The 18,748-nt window shown below is 37.4% G+C and overlaps 1 protein-coding gene across 2 annotated transcripts; it reads right to left on the minus strand.

The window, feature by feature from the left end:
- Positions 1 to 1,033: 1,033 nt before the first annotated feature.
- Positions 1,034 to 18,556, minus strand: fdft1 (farnesyl-diphosphate farnesyltransferase 1). Of its 2 annotated transcripts, XM_017457944.3 has the most exons (8): positions 18,327 to 18,556; positions 12,871 to 12,968; positions 10,293 to 10,476; positions 9,935 to 10,063; positions 8,896 to 9,087; positions 6,814 to 6,990; positions 5,799 to 5,951; positions 1,034 to 3,923 (listed from the first exon to the last, which is right to left on the minus strand). In XM_017457944.3, the coding sequence occupies exons 1-8, from the start codon at positions 18,423 to 18,425 to the stop codon at positions 3,705 to 3,707; spliced, it is 1,251 nt and encodes a 416-aa protein (XP_017313433.1). In that variant the 5' UTR covers positions 18,426 to 18,556; the 3' UTR covers positions 1,034 to 3,704. The 2 variants fall into 2 exon arrangements, with proteins under 2 accessions (XP_017313433.1, XP_017313426.1); XM_017457937.3 differs by lacking the exon at positions 18,327 to 18,556 and having other exon boundaries at positions 12,871 to 13,538.
- Between the last annotated feature and the right edge of the window lie 192 nt (positions 18,557 to 18,748).

Here is an 18,748-nt window from a genome sequence, read left to right on the forward strand (position 1 = left end):
TTGACGATAAGCGTCCTGGTCCTACCTCAGTCAAAATATTTCAACATAATGGAGAAAGCAACAATTCTTATATATAAATGAGGTGTCACATTTGGTTCTCTAGAAGGAATGAATTCCATTTGATTTGGGAAAAAGAATGTTTGAGGTAAGTTTAGGTATTTTGTTGACATTAACTGTCTATATTTAACCATTTTCTTTGCTAATACCAGGTTAGACTAGCATTAGTTCCAGCAGCTAACATAAATTGGCTAGGCAGCAAGTCATATTCTAGCTAATGATATTTTACTTCTGAAAATTTCATTAGCAAACTATGTACTGTTAGTCATGTAGACAATGTGTAGACAACAAACTTACAGATGATGTTTTTAGGTAACCAACATCAGCTTCTAAAAACTTTTGATAAGTAGTAAAAGTTACTTTTCACATGAAAACATGACATGACATTAACTTAATTTCATAAGTTAAAAAAACATTTACCGTTTACTTCTTAATGCTTGAGTATATGTGAAAGTGTCAACTTTTTTATGCTCACATTTTGACTTTTTATTGAGTATGATTGTCACATTATATCGCTGTGTATATATTAATATATATTAATATCGCTGATAAGAAGATATTTTACATCACTTGATTTGAAATTATTTCAGACTGTACTTTCTTTACTTGTAAATGTTTATTGGAAACTGAAACTACATTGCAAACAAATGGTGGTTAATGCATCCCAGATAGCAGACAGTTTCGAGTTATGTATGGTTAAGACTGATATATAAACATCAGTTATTGGCAGTGACACCTGTCCTGTGGTATAGGGGTGGTGTGAGCTATGTTCCATAATGGAGGACATACAAGTGAGTGAAGACTGACATTAACTATGCTAGTTTGCTAGAAAATTAATCTAAAACACCAACAAATGAACAAAACTAGAATCATCTAAAATACGATGTACACAAACATACAATGAAGACAATAATTACAAAACACTAAACTATATCCAAAACTCTAATGGAAAAAAATATGACAAATGATATATTGACAAGGTCATAAAATACAATGCTTTATTTGATCAGTAGTTGATTGCCTCAATAAAGAAATAAAGTACACAGTCTTGCATCAAGTCTGTACCTTCTAAAAATAGTAATCAAATGTCATTAGCCATGTGGTATTGGCCTTGTTTATGATACAGACCATGTCCTAAGACAGGGGTAGTTTTTGTACAGGTGTTGAACACAAAAGACTGAAGACATCGTGTCCAAAACAGGACTAAATTGAAAACACACATATATTGTTTTCTTTTTAAAAAAATCAGATATTAAGACCATGATGAACTGCATCAGAATAATATTTATGGCTTTGGGCACAAGTCAAAAGATCACAATAGGAGTGTGCAGTTCATCAGAATATCCATGTTGTAATGTTGAACTACAAAATTAGCAAATATTCATCCAAAATTATATATATATATATATATATATATATATATATATATATATATATATATATATATATATATATATATATATATATATATATTAATTGGACTAGCTTCTGTTTTGTCTAGCTTCTGTCTAACGGGACACTTTTTTCAAAGTACCTACATATTAGATAATAATTACAAAAATAAGTCATCTTAACACAGCTTTTTCCCTTTTATTTTCTTTCCTATTTATGCAAAATCAAAGTCCCATATTACAAAAATTATATATAATTTTTTACATTTGCTTATGTACAAAGTTATAGCTAGATTTATTCATCCATCCACCAATCCTCAACCGCTTATCCGTTATCGGGTCGCAGGGCAGCAGCTCCGGCAGGGGACCCCAAACTTCCCTTTCCCGAGCCACATTACCCAGCCCTGACTGGGGGATCCTGAGGCATTCCCAGGCCAGTGTGGAGATATAATCTCTCCACCTGGTCCTGGGTTTTCCCAGAGGTCTCCTCCTAGCTGGACATGCCTGGAACACCTCCCTAGGGAGGTGCCCAGGGGGCATCCTTACCAGGTGCCCGAACCACCTCAACTGGTTCCTTTCAATGCAAAGGAGCAGCGGCTCTACTCTTAGTTCCTCTCGGATAACCGAGCTTCTCACCCTATCTCTAAGGGAGAGGCCAGCCACCTTCCTGAGAAAACCCATTTCAGCCGCTTGTACCCACGATCTAGTTCTTTTGGTCACTAGATTTATTCAACAACAACAAAACTTTAATGAGGACAAATGTTGCTACTGCTCTATCAATCTCAGACATATAATTTCTAATATTTGGTTCTTAGGAAATTTTATATTATTTATATCTATCTATCTATCTATCTATCTATCTAAATAATCTCCTATCAACCTATATAAGCTGCATTGTGCAAAAGCACAATATACCCATTTAAAGTAAACATTTGGCTAGAACACATTAATATAGAATGCATTTTTGAAACGATATATTATGAGCAGTGAAAGAGAAGGTTGTTAGTGACATTTACTGTGCAAACTGAAACTGAGATCTTAAATTAACATGAGATTCATTCATTTATCTTCAAAGAAACCAGAGACAATTTGCAAACAAAAGCTGGCTAGCGTTAGGAGAATATGCCCAAACAAAACTAACTAGCCAACATTAGGACAATAACTAGCTTATTAGCTAGTATTAAGAGAATATCCACAAACAATACTAACTAGCTGAGTGAAAATTCCTAAACAAATATTCCCAAACAACAGTAACTAGTATTATTACTTGAGTTCCCCAAACAACGGTAGCTAGCATTAGGAGAATAGCCTCAAACAAAACTAATTAGCTAAGATTAGTGAAAAATGCCCAAACAAAACGAGCTAGCTTTAGGAAAATATCCCTAAACAAAACTAACTAGCTTAGATGATTGAAAATCCACAAACAAAGCTAGCTAGCATTAAGAGAATATTTTCCACACAAAACTAGCTGAGTGAAAATCCCACACATAGGGCCAACTAGCATTAGGTGAATATTCCCAAACAAAACTGAGAACATTTGTTAAAAACCCCCAAACCAAGCCAGCTAGCATTTGTTAAAAACCCCCAAATCAATCCAGCTAGCATTAAGAGAGTATTTCCACACAAAAGTAACTAGCTAATATTAGTGAAAATCCCCAAACATAGCTAGCTAGTGTTAGGACAATATTCCCAAACAAAATTAACTAGCTAAAGTGAGTGAAAAATCTCCACACAAAAGCTGGTTAGCATTAGTATAATATTTCCTCACAAAAATGACTAGCTAACATTAGTGGGAAAACGGCAAACAAAGCTAGCCATCTTTACAAAAAATTATCCACACTAAAGCTAGCTAGCCAATCTTGGAAAATGTATACCATTGTCTGAATTTGTGTGTTATGTTCTTTGGGGCTGAACACTGATCCTGTGACACTTATCCTAAAAAGCATGATATAGGGTTGTACACGATTACTTTTTGAAGTAACAGCAATATTTTGACAGCATATACACTAATGTGGAAGAGCAGAAATAATGCTTAAGGTAATTTATAGAAATGAACTGCACAACATAAGAGAACACATGAGAATGAGTTACAGATACAAATGGTGGTATGCAGAAAAAGAAAAAAAAAGCATCACTGTGATAAGGACATAAAAATATATGTTTTATACATTACGAACAGTCACTGTTTTATACATTACTAACAGACTGATGTGTTGGGGTGGAGAGGGTTTGGGATACAGGACAGAGGACATACACTCAGCGGCCCTGCATGTCAGCACTGTTTGGAGACTGAGTGGAGTTTAGATACTGCCAGCTGAAAAACGCCAAAATTGTAGCAGCAGAAAGATAAACATGTGAGAAGTTGTGTGCACGGGTGGGCAGCACTGCCTTGGAAAGTGTCTTTTCCCGGATCACACCGAGTATGCACAGAGTGTTAGCCTGCGACGGATCAGACAGTGAGACTTTCTGCAGGATCTAAAGGGAGAGGATGAGGATTACACTCAATTAGGAGGACAAGAAAAGCAGGTGGTGGCAAATAACTTGTTTACTGTCCATCAGATTGGGAAAGCAAGTTTAGAACAACTTGTTGCCTAGAGATCTGAAAGGTACAGTATGTCTCACACAAATATTGTGTGTGTGTGTATATATATATATATATATATATATATATATATATATATATATATATATATATATATATATATATGTGTGTGTATATATATATATATATATATATTATATATATATATATATATATATATATACACATACACACACCCCTATGGGTGTTGAAAGGGCAAAATATTAAAAACTGGTATAATATAGTCAAACAAACAAAAACCTGAATAAAGTCTCTGCCTTTAAAGTGTCTTTGTTGTACCTCCCAAAAACCTGGTTACTGTAGATTTATACACGAGAACTAAACATTCCTGCAACACACTTAACTCTGTTCACCTTTACTCTTCTACACCTGTATTCTGTAATGATTTCATCCCACTATCTGGTGTCACCTAGAAGCAGATGGGTTCCCTTTTGAGTCAGGCTCCTTTGAAGGTTTGTCTCATGTTGTCTCAGGGAGTTTTTCCTTGCCACTATTGTCTCTGGCTTGCTCATTATGGTTTTAAATCTGCACCCAGATTTCTCTAAAGCTGTACTTTAAATATGCACAAATATACAGTTGTTCCCAAAAGTTTGCATACCCCTTGCAGAATCTTATCATCTAAATCTTAATACTGTTAACAAAATGAGAGGGATCATAAAAATACAGTGCTGTTTTTTTAAAATTTTTTATTTAGTACTCTTCACATCTGGATGATCCAAGATTGTGTTTATGTTTTGTGATAGTTGTTCACGAGTCCCTTGATTGTCCTGAGCAGTTAAACTGCCCACTGTTCTTCAGAAAAATCCTCCAGGTCCTGCACATTCTTTACTTTTGCAGCATCTTCTGCATATTTGAGCCCTTTCCAACAGTAACTGTATGATGTTGAGATCCATCTTTTCACACTGAGGACGACTCAGGGGAACCTGTACACAACTATTACAAAAGGTGCAAACATTCACAGATGTTCAGGAAGGTAACACGATACATTAAGAGCCGGGGGGACGACGACTTTTGAACAGGATGATCGATGTAAATTGTTAGTTACATGTCTTCCAGAAGACAAAATACTATCTTATTTAGCCTCTGAAGGGCTGTACTAAATGGAGAAAAAAAAACCATATAGTCACTGTTGGAAAGGGCTCAAATATGCAGAAGATGCTGGAAAAGCTTGATCCCTCTTATTTTGTTAACAGTATTAAGATTTAGAAGATTCTACAAGGGGTATGCAAACTTTTGGGCACAACTTTAACTGAACTGACTTTCCTTATGCAAAATTACGTAAACTTGGCTAAACCTTCGGACAACAAAAGGATTACACATTTAAATGGAAGTGTACAGAAAGTTTACATTTTCCTAATAAACAAACCCTCTGATCTTTGAGCAGAAGACTGACCTAATTAGAGTATCAGAAGGCTCAGTGAAAGATAAACGCATCATTCCTTTCATTAAATCAGAAGCAGCCACTTCTGCAATACACTTGCTAATAAGGATGCATCGTACGACTCTTACAAATTATTTAAACGCATAGAAAATGTTACCGTTACCGCAGAACATCTAAACTTATATAAGTTAAGTATATTATTTATATAAAAAATGTGTGCATATTATATATATATATATATATATATATATATATATATATATATATATATATATATATATATATATATATATATATATATATAAATAAAAAAAACACACACACACACACACACACACACACACACACACACAGCGTAAAGCTTCACCTCTTGGCTGTACTGTGCAATCATGCTCTGCACTGCTTGCATATTGGTGGCCTCCATCATCAGAGTGACAGCCTGGCCCTTCCTGATCTTCACCACCCCCTGAAACACCAGTGGGTTGTTGTAGCAGGCGGAGAGAGTCGCAATTGCCATCACCTGGTGACAGACACATTACATTCTTCATTGAATTGCATGCAATGGATCTATTCCCAACCCATGTCCCATTTCCAATTCCATTCCATACTATAATAAAATCATTTTCTTTGTTTGATAATTTCTAACCCATCGAACTCATATACAACGTGCCTACTTTTTTTTACAAGAATTTTTTTCTGAAAAGGCAGGACTGATAGATAAATACGACCATGCTAGAAAACCAGATAAGGTAGGACGACTCAATAAGGAGATCTACAAACAAGACAGCAAAAAGAGTGGACAGTAACAAGAATTTATTCTTCTTAAAATCAATTTAGCATTGTTAAAAAGCTATCTACCCTTGTGTGTATTCCACATGAATGAGCTCACTAATCTTTTATTAATGCCAAAGACTCAGAACATTTCTGTTGCTTTAAGAAAAGGACATAATAGTAGTGTTAGGCTTTGAGATGCTGCTTGGAGCCAATATAAGTCAGGATTATGTGTATGTATTTCAGTGGTCACCAACCCTGTTCCTGGAGATCTACTTTCCTGCAGACTTTAGCTCCAATCATAATCGTGCCCACCTGACCATCTAACCATTGTCTTAAGAAGTTCTTGATCCACTAAAACAGATGTGTTAGATTTTGGTTGTTGATGAAACCTGCAGGAAGTAGATATCAAGAAAGCGGGTTGGTGACCACTGACGTATGTGAATGGTGTACTGAGATGGACTGGCGTCTGTAGTCCAGCTTTGTGCCTAGCAATGTTGTGATCCACTGCAACCGCTGATCAGGATGGAGCAGTTACTGAAGATGAATGGATGTTTTAGTAAAATAAAAGCTGCATTAGATCTGGAGTGAGGCAAATATAGCAGGTCCACCTGGGGGATGGCACAGAAGTTGAAGACACTCTGGTTGCGAAGGCGGGAAAGGTAAGCGATGACATCAGGGACATGGCGCAGAGCATCGGTCACCAACAGGTTAAGGCAGGCCAGTGCTGAGCTCAGGTGCTGTGGCTGAGAAAAGTCTTCCAGACGAGAGGCAAATTGACTCCATGCCTATTGCATACACACACAGACTGCAATTACTACAAACAACATGGTATATTCAATAAAATTCATATTGTTTTTTTTTTTTTTATTTCTCTGAGAGATAATTTCATCTCTGTTGCCATAACATTACGACCATGTGGGCTGCATAACTCAGCTTTCTCTCACCCAAGAATTTGAGATCTGCTGCTTCTGAGAGCTTTCGGAAACCTTTTAATAGTCTTTGAGAACAGCTGTAGGACCTTATTGTAGGATCAATCTCAAACTTAGCTCTCAACCCAATTGAACACCTATTAAAGATTTTGGAGTGACATATTAAGACCGCACTATGCACCAGCATCAACACAACACCTAATGAAGCACCTCTAGCCTGAAATGAATTATGAAGCTATACATCACTGTCATTGCATTGCAAAAACTGGCATCTCAGGAAGTGAAAATATCTTGAATATAGTCATCTAGTTATCATCTAGTATTTCCTATTATAAGATTACAATTAACCAAATAAAATTATTACGTTTTATCTAGACATTCTTATTCTATTGGCAGACAATTTTGCTCCTTTCTAGAAATAAATTCTTAAGATGAGCAAACTTATCTGCCAATAGAACAAGACTATTTCAAGCTTAAAATTAGTAAAAACTGGAACTAGGTTTTAGTAATCTTATATTTGGTTTGTTGTAATCTTGTAATAGGAAATACTAGATAAATTTGACTATAATCAAGACATTTTCACTTGCTAAGGTGTAATTTTCTACATCATATATATTTAAAAAAAAAAGAAAAAAAAAAAAAAGAGTCTGTATCTTTATACAGATGAACACTGGAGTATAGTTAAGCAGCCATCGCACAAATGTGCAATTGTACACCATGACTTCTTAAAACTCCTTTTATAAGAAGTCATGGTATAGCATATTAAAGCTGTTCTGGGAGCTCATGGTGACAAAACACCTTACTGAGATGCCTAATTTTGTTTTGCCCCCCTTTAATTTGTCACCCATGTATGAGTGTGTCTTAAGTGTCATCGCTGCATAAACACGTAGCCAATTGCAACACCACCTCAGTTTCACCATCAGTTTAAAACATGAGAATGTGCAGAGAACAGTGCAGTATAATATGATTGGAATATACATTGCTAAGCTTGTGCTATACATATAACCGTATTTTTGCCACTTCAAGATATTACGATATCCATGACGTGATATCCAGTGATGTTTATGACTGATTATATTATATTACCAGACCTGCCAAACATGAGGCATTTTGCATTGTAGCCCTGCAAAAACACTGTATATAAACGCAAAAATAAGCCAAAAGGCAGTCATTTACTCAGATTAAAATGAGAGATGACTCAAGCAACATGTTAACTGATCCCACCCCGTTCCCCAATTTCATTCGCTCTTTAAGAGAGCATTAGGAAATACCATCGGCACGGAGGGGTGTACTTGGTCTGCAACAACGTTTTGGTAGGTGGTACGTGTCAAAATAACATCCACATGAACGCCAGGACCGAAAGTTTCCCACAAGAACATTGCCCAGAGCATCACACTTCCTCCGCCAGCTTGCCTCTGTTCCCATAGTGCACCTGGCCATCCATGTGATGTAAAAGAATACGTGATTCATCTGGCCAGTTTGCCCGTTTTTCCTGCTTATAACATATCAACTTTGAGAATTGACTGTTCACTTGCTACCTGATACATCCCACCCTAATGTTATGGCTGATTGAATTAATATAAAAGGAATAAATACACAATTCTAAAATAATGATTATTTTTATGTTGCTGAAAACAAACCCATCGCAAAAAAAAGATTAAAAATCTCACTAACAGTTCATAACAAAAGCCTAAGATTCATCTAAGGGGATATAACCTAACTAAACTACTTATCGTACTTCTTGAGGATGACCAGACTAACCTCCTCAGGCCAGAAGGATCTTCCGTCCTGCTGGTCCTCCAGGTAGTCTCTGATAATGTTTGTCTTCTGTAAAAAGAGGCCCATAGAGTTGGCCAGCTCAGTATCCCGACCCACCTCAGGATCCTCCAGCAGGGATGCAGAGAAGAGCTGAGACAGACCCACACCTACCAGACCAGCCACGTAGTGACAGTACTGCAAAGAAAAAAATGTGATGTCCATCAGAAACGTTACACTACTATGAGTAGTGACTTAACTTTAACTTAATATGAAACGTCCAGGCAGTCTCACTGCAATGACAAAATAGTACAGACCCATACCATGTCTATTTACACATGAATATGCTCATACACAGGGGTGGAAATACTTGGGTAATTGTACTTCGTTACTATACTTGGTGTATTTATACTTTATTGAGTATTATTGACATTAAACAGTAGTACACCAATGCCATTTTACTCCTTAGTTTTATTTAGACCTTCAAAGAACTAATTACAAATCGCAAAAGCTCTCCTTTTCTCTCACCAGCCAATATCTGTGCTATACATCAATCCAACAGGCCCAGTTTAGCATCCTGACTTGTATAAAACGAGGTTTCTCCTTTGCTTCCTTAGAAGACATGAGCTCTATCGGATCTGAATAAAGCATGCTGAGGTACAGTAAGTTTTGCTAATTTGCTGCCATTAACTGGCTATATTCAAGTCAGCCTATTTTCTCCTCTAATGCCAGGTTAGACTAGCATCGATTCCAGCAGCAAGTCCATTTCTAGCGAATGGTAAATATTACTTATTTACATAATAATACACTTTATTAATTAATTAGCAAACTTTGTAGCCATTAATTTTTTCTTCTTAAAACTTTTTAAAAGTCGGAAGTTTCTCTTTGCTTTCACTTACAGTACATTTTTGGCTGTATACTTCCTCTTTTAATTGAGTAAGATTCTGGCACATTATCTATACTTTCACTTCAGTTTAATTTCTCAGTACTTTTACCACCCATAAATGCACTATCCATGTGTAAATAAGCCTCAAGTTTGTCCCACCTTATCCCAGTCCTGCATCGATCCAACTTTCTTCTCGAGGAATTCAGCCATCCCGACCCCCATTCGGTGGCAAATGTCCGAAATCACATCCTGATATTCTGGTGCCAAGTTCCTGAACTCAACCGAAATCTGCACAGAGTGAACAAATGATCATTTAACATATGGCTTAAAAAAAAAAGTCATGATTTAAAGGGATAATGTTGAACAGTTGTTTCTACACTCTGCTGCCAAACCATTAGACGATAGATAGAGTCTAGACTGTGTTTTTTACTTTAAACACCCTCTCTAATGGTGGACATTCTTTACAATAACGCTATATGCACGGTTTCTTGGGAAGCGAGGTCTTTGTGTGTATTACCGAAGGAAAATCTTCTAGAACTTGTCTGTCCTTCTCCTTGCTCTCTGTGAAACACCAATCTGGTTGGTAGAGGAAAGTGTGGAAATGATGCAGGAGCGGGACTTTTTTCTCCAGAGGAATGGTCATATCATCCTCAACTGTGTCCAAGGCTCGAAGAACTAGATAGAATATACACACTGCATGGCTAACAGTGAGATCGAGTGGGGGAGGGGGGGGGGGGGGGTGAAGGGGGGGAGGGAGAGAGAGAGAGAGAGTCAAAAATAGGCATATTCTGAATCTTTGACAGTTTATATCAGGGAACGCTTATATAAAAGGGCTTAGCTCCTCTGTCTTTCACAGATAAAATATACGGTTTAATTTTTGGCATCCACATCAGATTATCTGAATCATAGTGGAACGTTTGTGGGACAAGAAAACATGACCACCAACAGTCAGAACACAAATATACAATGATATGAAAAAAAATGAGGCTGGGGCTGATTTCTTTCCAACCCAGACTATAGATTCAGACTGCAGTCTATCCGTGACAGTCATGTCAGGTGATTACACAGACTTGAAACACTCCCTAGAGTTGATCTCCATTTGGGCTGATTATTTTTCAGCCCACATCACTGACATATCAGCAATGATCAAGAAAGTGCATGTGAAACAAAATGCCTTTGTATGAGACACTAATGCATAAGACTGAGCAAACATTGTCCAAACAAATGACCATTTTAAATGTGAAATCTACTTTGGTCAGATGTTTACATGCTCTGAGACTATTTTAAGATGGACACTGTGCAATCTGATACTTAGGAAGCTTTCCATCAAATATGATTCGTTTCTTTTTCTTCTGCCTTTCCTAGCAGGGGTTGAGGAGACAGCAGCTTGAGAATGTCAGCCCAGAACCATTTTATGGCTGTTCATCAAAACTCTAATGATGCCATGGACACTCTTTTGACCTTACGCTGTTGAGACATTTTCTTAAAAGACTGGAAGATATTCAACATAACTTTAAAATGCATGAAAAGTACATATAATTAACAATCTAATTAATTTAATTAAGCATACTGTAATAAGGAGTGCTTAGTTTAAAATACAGTGTAAAGATTTCATGTAAATACATTGGATTTAATAACAAAGAAAGCCGACAACTTCCATGATTTATCTGACAAAAAGGTGAATATACCCATCAGCCATAACATTAAATCCACTGACAGGTGACATAAATAATGTTGATTATCTCGTTACAGTGGTACCCTTCAAGGGGTGGGATATATGAGACAGCTCTGGGAGTTGATGTGTTGGAAGCAAAAAAAAAATAAAAAATAAAAAATAAAAAATAAATAAATATATATATATATATATATATATATATATATATATATATATATATATATATATATATATATATATATATATATATATATATATATTTTAAATGGGCAAGCATAAGGATCTGAGCGACTTTGACAAGAGCGAATTTGTGATGGATAGTCGACTGGGTCAGAGCATCTCCAAAACAGCAGGTCTTGTGGGGTGTATGCAGTGGTTAGTACCTACCAAAAGTGGTTCAATAAAGGACAACCGGTGAACCGGTGACAGGGTCATGGGCGCCCAAGGCTCACTGATGTGTGTGGGGAGCGAAGGCTAGCCCGTCCAGTCCAATCCCACAAAAAAAACTGTTGTAGCACAAACTGCTGAAAATGATCATGCTGGTTATGATAGAAAGGTGTCAGAGCACACATTGCATTGCTGTGTATGGTTCTGTGCAGCTGCCGACCGGTCAGAGTGCCCATACTGGGGCAACGTTCTGCTTGGAAATCCGGGCATTCATGTGGATGTTACTTTGACATGTACCACCTAACTAAACATTACTGCAGACCAAGTACACCTCTTCATGACAACAGTATTCCCCAATGTCAGTGGCCTGTACCACTGCAAAAGGTCTGATTCAGGAATGGTCTGATGAACATGACAAGGATTTTAAGGTGTTGACTTAGCCTCCAAATTACCCAGATCTCAATCCGATCAAGCATCCGTGGGATGTGCTGGAAAATCAAGTCCAAATCCGCAACTTACAGGACTTACTGCTAACGTCTTGGTGCCAGATCCCACAGCACACCTTCAGAGGTCTTGTGGAGTCCATGCCTCGACGGGTCAGCGCACAATATTAGGCAGGTGGTTTAAATGTTATGGCTGATAGGTGTATATACCTGAGACAGGCCAGTTTTCCTGGAGATCAAACGTTTCCTCTTTTTGAATAAAAAGCAACAAAAGAAATCATGATCGAGATGATTAAAAGTCATTTCAATAACAGGAAGTGACACAGCATGGAAATATGTAAACAAATGCAAAGAAAAACAATACATTATGGCGTCATAGATCAAAAAAGCTCGTGCAGACAAAAAACAGTAACCGTCACATTATTATTTTAAACAGTATTCACTGTGTGTAAGAAACGTATATTTCAAAATCTATGAAAAGTGCAACTTTTGCAAGGACAGAAGTTACTTGTTGATATTTGTTTACTTGACTCAGGACACGCCTCTCAGGACAGCATGGCTCTCCTTTGTAAGTTGCTGTATATTCTTACCGCAGTTCTCCGTCCAGGGCTTGAATCACAGCCGCGAAACTCCTGCTGGTTTGGTTCAGATAAACATAGCACGCCCGCAAGCTTTCGCTCATGGACTCCTGGACAAAAGAAGAACAAAACAACTGCGTTGGATGTCGATGAGGGCTGACTGTGTGGAGGTGCAGCGGGCGCGCGAGTACAGCGCCTCTTCTCCCGCACACCACGGGGGCAGACCGCGGTGCCGAGGCCGAGTTGCGCACCGATAAAGTGCGCTTAAACACAGAGAGCGGCGCAGTGCTTTTGCAGCAAACCCCCGCCATGTGCATACAAGTCAGGTTTCTGACGAAGTCATAGCAGGTTGACTGAAGTTGACAAGTCGCGAGGACGCACGATATATCAACAGCTGTAACTCGAGCTGCGCGCGAGACACCACACTTTACAGCACGAGCAGCTAAGCTACTTCACCCCCCGCCCACTTTTTAAATAACCACTACGTTGATTTGTTGTTTTCTGACCACCAAGAAAAAATTACAAAACATATTTGATTAGCTTAATAGCCAGTCGTTTCCCGATAATCCGAACATTGTGCCTTTGACGTTTTTAAAAAGTTTATAAGCACGAAAACAACAACATCAGTTGGAGTTTTGGAGGAAGTTAGTAGTGATGTGTCGTTCACGAAAGAGTCGACTCTTTAGAGAGTGGCTCTTTATGCTGGCGTTAGGAGTCGACTCCTAACCGACTCAATATGAACAAATCCTTCTGCTGAAAATTCACTACTGTACTGACAATTCTTTAATACTTTTAACAACATACAGAGAAACTGTGACCAAAGGACATCTAGTGAAGCTTATCAACATCCGAGTTGTTCAGAAAAGTGTCAGTTCTTGTGAGAAATATAAGACCTATGAGTGTGTGTGTGTGTGTGTGTGTGTGTGTGTGTGTGTGTGTGTGTGTGGTTTTATAACAAGTGCAATGCAAAGTATAATGCTTAATTTGTTAATCACGGGATAAAACAAGATTCAATATAAGCAAAAGATAGACAAAGACCAACAACTTTACCCGGGCTGGATAAAAAAATCTGCCAATGAATCACTTGGCTCCGTTGAATAGAAACCATCACCGAAAATCTAAAGGTTTCCACTACAAATACCATTACAAACCATCAGCTAACCATTAAAACCATTACCATTATTGGTCTTTAATGGTATCCACTAGACATAACATCCCACCGATAGAGGCAACAAATTACCAGTAGAGACCCAAAGAGACCATTACAGTAGAATGTATAGCATTATTATTTACAGACATTTATTCAGTTTTCTGCCTTTTGCTTTTTGTTTTTATGCATTATGACATATAGGCTTCCTAACTAACTTCCAGAAAAACAGCAGTGTTACATTTAGAAATAAGCTTATTTTTTATTTAATGTGCACAAAAAGAAATAGACACTGAAACAGAGGGGGAAAAAATCTGTAAAAGGTTTTAAGATTTATTTATTTATTTATTTATTTATTTTACAATTTAAAAGATTCAGACAGTAGAAAACTATTAAATCTGCTTCTTAAATTTGTCATTGTTATTTAAAAAATATATTTATATGCATATTCACGTGTGTGTATCATTTTGTACATTTTCAGCACATTTTAACAGTACCGTCATAATACTCTCTTATAATACTGATAAACGTGATAGTTTTGGTCACGATAATAGTGATATGACATTTTCATACCATTACATCTCTACTGTTCAATTGCCAATTCAGTTAAAACATGATTATGTGATCCTGCAACAAACTTTGAAATAATTTCTGAACAATGTTTAAAAATATATTTAAAATGTTTATCATTTACAAGATATTGTTCTGTAATAAAGTACAGTTTTTTTTTATAATGAGATTACAGTCATTCCTAAATATGATTGATTGATTCATTCATTTCCATCATTGATTCATTTCCTTCTGCTTTTCAACATCAGCAGCCTGAGAAGGTTAGACCATTTTATTATTCTCCAAGGATGTTAATCTGAACCATAATGCTCTAATACTCAATACAAAATAACAAAGTTGAAAACTTCCATAATTTATGTGACGAAAAGTTTAATCCCCATAGAGTATATAGTGCCCTCCACTAATACTGGCACCCTTGGTAAATATGAGCAAAGAAGGCTGTGAAAATTGTCTTTATTTTTTTTGTTAAAGAAATCACAAAAATACTCTTCTCTCATGGATATCAAAGAAAACAAAGTATCTTTTTAGTCAATACTTTGTGCTACCTCGCTTAGAGAATACATGACAAGGGATCTGAGATCATTCCTCCATACAGATTCTCTCCAGATCCTTCTAATTTCAAGGTCCACGCTGGTGGACTCTCCTCTTCAGTTCACCCCACAGGTTTTCTATGAGTTTCAGGTCAGGGGACTGGGATAGCTATGACAGGACCTTGATTTTGTGATCAGTAAACCATTTTTGTGTTGAGTTTGATGTATGTTTTGGATCATTGTCCTGCTGATGATCCAACCATGGCCCACTTTAAGCTTTCTGGCAGAGGCAGTCAGGTTTTCATTTAATATCTGTTGATATTTGATAGAGACCATGATGCCATGTATCCTAACAAAATATCCAGGTCCTCTGGCAGAAAATCAGACCCAAAACTTTAAAGAGCCACCTCCATATTTAACCGTGGGCATGAGGTACTTTTCCATATGGCTACCTCTCTGTGTGAGCCAAAACCACCTCTGGTGTTTACTGCCAAAAATCTCTATTTTGGTTTCATCTGACCATAGAACCCGATCCCATTTGAAGTTCCAGTAGTGTCTGGCAACCTGAAGACGCTCGAGTTTGTTTTTGGATGAGAGTAGAGGCGTTTTTCTTGAAACCCTTCCAAACAACTTGTGGTGATGTAGGAGACTTTGGATTGTAGTTTTGGAGACTTTCTGACTCCAAGACGCAACTAACTTCTGCAGTTCTTCTGCTGTGATCCTTGGAGATTTTTTGGTCACTCCTTTGGAACCATCCTCTTCACAGTGCATTGAGACAATATAGACACACGTCCAATTCCAGGTCGATTCATAACATTTCCAGTTGACTGGAACTTCTTAATTATTGCCCTGACGGTGGAAATGAAGAATTTTCAATGCTTGTGCTATTTTCGTATAGCCACGTCCCATTTTGTGAAGTTCAACAACCTTTTGCTGCACATCACAGCTATATTCCTTGGTCTTACCCATTGTTATGAATGACTAAGGGAATTTGGCCTGTATGTTAACTCACATTTATATCCCTGTAAAACAGGAAGTCATGGTTGAACAATTTCCTATTCCTAGTTACTGTACTAAAAAATGTAAAATATCAAAGGGAATATACTTCTAATATATTTTTCTCATATGAATTTGTAGGGGTTCCAATAATTGTTGCACACTTATATCTATCCATCCATTTTCTATACTGCGTATCCTTAATGGGTTGTGGGGAACCTGGAGCCTATCTCAGGAGGCATGAGGCACAAGTCAGGGGACACCCTGGACAGGTGCCAATCCATTACAGGGCACAATCACACACACATTCACACACTCCAATGCCAATCTGCTATTTTGTGGATACTGACAATAATAAATTCTCATAACTGATGCTACATAAATTTAGCCTACATGTCTTTGGACTGGGGGAGGAAACTGGAGTACCTGGAGGAAACCCCCAAAGCAGAGGGAGAACATGTAAACTTCGCACGCACAGGGCCATGACAGGAATCAAACCCTTAACCCTGAAGGTGTGAGGCGAATGTGCTAACCACTGAGCCACATTAAACCTATGTTTTGTTTGCAATTGTTTCATATCCATGAGAGCACAGTATTTTTTGTGATTCAGCAAGGATCAAAATAAATAAAAATGTATTCCTTTTTAAATAAAAAAGATTTTCACAGCCTTCTCTTCTCATATTTACCAAGGGTGCCAATATTAGTAGAGGGCACTATATATGCCTGAGATAAACCAACATTTCAGTATAACTGGAAATCAAACATATCCTCTTTTGAATGAAGAGTAAAAATCATTTGCATAAAAAAAAGCAACTTACTTGGTCAAAATAAATAAATAAATAAATAAATAAAATATATATATTTATGACTCTTGTTTTGATGGGAAAAAGATAACAATAAGGGTAGCATAGTGCTCTTTGTTTCAATCATACTAGTGCAGATTATCATTAGTTTTGTGTAGCATCGGTTATGAGAATTTATTATTGTCAGTATACACAAAATAGCAAGTACACATCTGTACTGTACACGTGTTTTATTAGAAACAATCCAAAATCTAGTGGAAAGCCTTTCCCAGAAAAGTGGAGGCTATTATAGCAGCAAAGCAAGAACAACTCAATGCCCATGTTTTTGGAATGGGACGTTCAATACTTGGGTGTCTACATACTTTAGGCCATACAGTATAGCATTGACACATATGTAGCACTGACATCATTTTCAGGTTTTCAGAATTTCAGGTCCCTGAAGGCATGTGAGTATACTACCCCATTGCAGAATATGTGAGCAAGGACAATGCCTCTGATGTGTATGCTCAGATACACGATATGGCCAAAAGTATGTGGACACCTAACCATCACATATATCATATGTGGTTCTTCCTCAAACAGTTGCCACAAAGTTTGAAACACTCAATTGTATAGAATGTCTTTGTATGCTGTAGCATTACAATTTCCTTTCAGTGGAACTAAGACAGCATGACAGTACCCCTGTGCACAAAGCGAGCTCCATAAAGACGTTGTTTGCCATGGTTGGAGTGGAAAAACTCGAGTGTCCTGCACAGAGCCCTGACCTCAACTCCATTGATCACCTGACTGAGTGCCAGGCATCCTCACCTAACATAACTAATGCTCTTATGGCTGAATGAGCTTAAATCTGTACAGCCTTGCTCCAAAATCTAGTGGAAAGAAGGGCCTTCTCAGAAGAATGGAGGTTATTATAACAGCAAAGGGAGGACTACATCCGGAATGGGATGTTCAACACGCACATGGTCAGGTGTGCACCAATCTTCAGACACTATATAGTGTACTTTCCTGATATGTCGCTTTCTGGCTTTTAAACTACATGCAGTGTTTGACTTTTAACAGAGAGAGCAGGAATTATTAATATTTTTCAAGTACAGCTGTTTTATAAGAGCTGTCAAGCATGTGCACAGTAATCCCACAAATCCCCCACACACAGTAATCCCACAAATCTGATGACAAGAAACGACATGCTATTTAGTCCAATCAAACATCTCAGAAAGACGAAAAAAATTGCCACAAAATGCTAGGGATTTAGGGATAAATGCACATAGTTCCTTAATATTTTTTTGAGTATGACATTATTTTTAGTATGTTATTTCACATGACATGTTCTGTAATACATACATAGACATAACATTTTATGCTTAATAGCAAAGATACAACAACAACAACAACAACAACAACAATAATAATAATAATACTCACATAATCCAGTTTGGGCATCACAGTCCTACAGCCTCCCATCTTGAATTTGAACAGGTTGAATATTTCCTCTGGATGTCCTAATGACTTCAGGATATCCATGTTTTTTATTATTATTATTATTATTATTATTATTATTATTATTTTTTAGTTTAACATGCGGTGAGAGTGTGTTCAGCTTGTGTACCGGTTTTTGTACATTTCACGGAGATGGTCTTTTTCTACTCTGGTTGGATACACAGCAAAATTCCCTCCCACCTGGGTGTGCAAGCAGGCAATCCTTTTTAAATAGCATGAACCGTCAGATCAACTGACGTTTGTGATTGGTTTCGTGTCATGGGCTCAGAGTCGAGCAGCCAATAGGCGTTCAGAGAGGCTAGTGTGATGCCCCGCCTCACCTGGCGTGTGCTCGCTTTATTGCCAAG

Source organism: Ictalurus punctatus, chromosome 2 (assembly GCF_001660625.3).
Source record: "Ictalurus punctatus breed USDA103 chromosome 2, Coco_2.0, whole genome shotgun sequence".
Taxonomy (NCBI): Eukaryota; Metazoa; Chordata; class Actinopteri; order Siluriformes; family Ictaluridae; genus Ictalurus; species Ictalurus punctatus.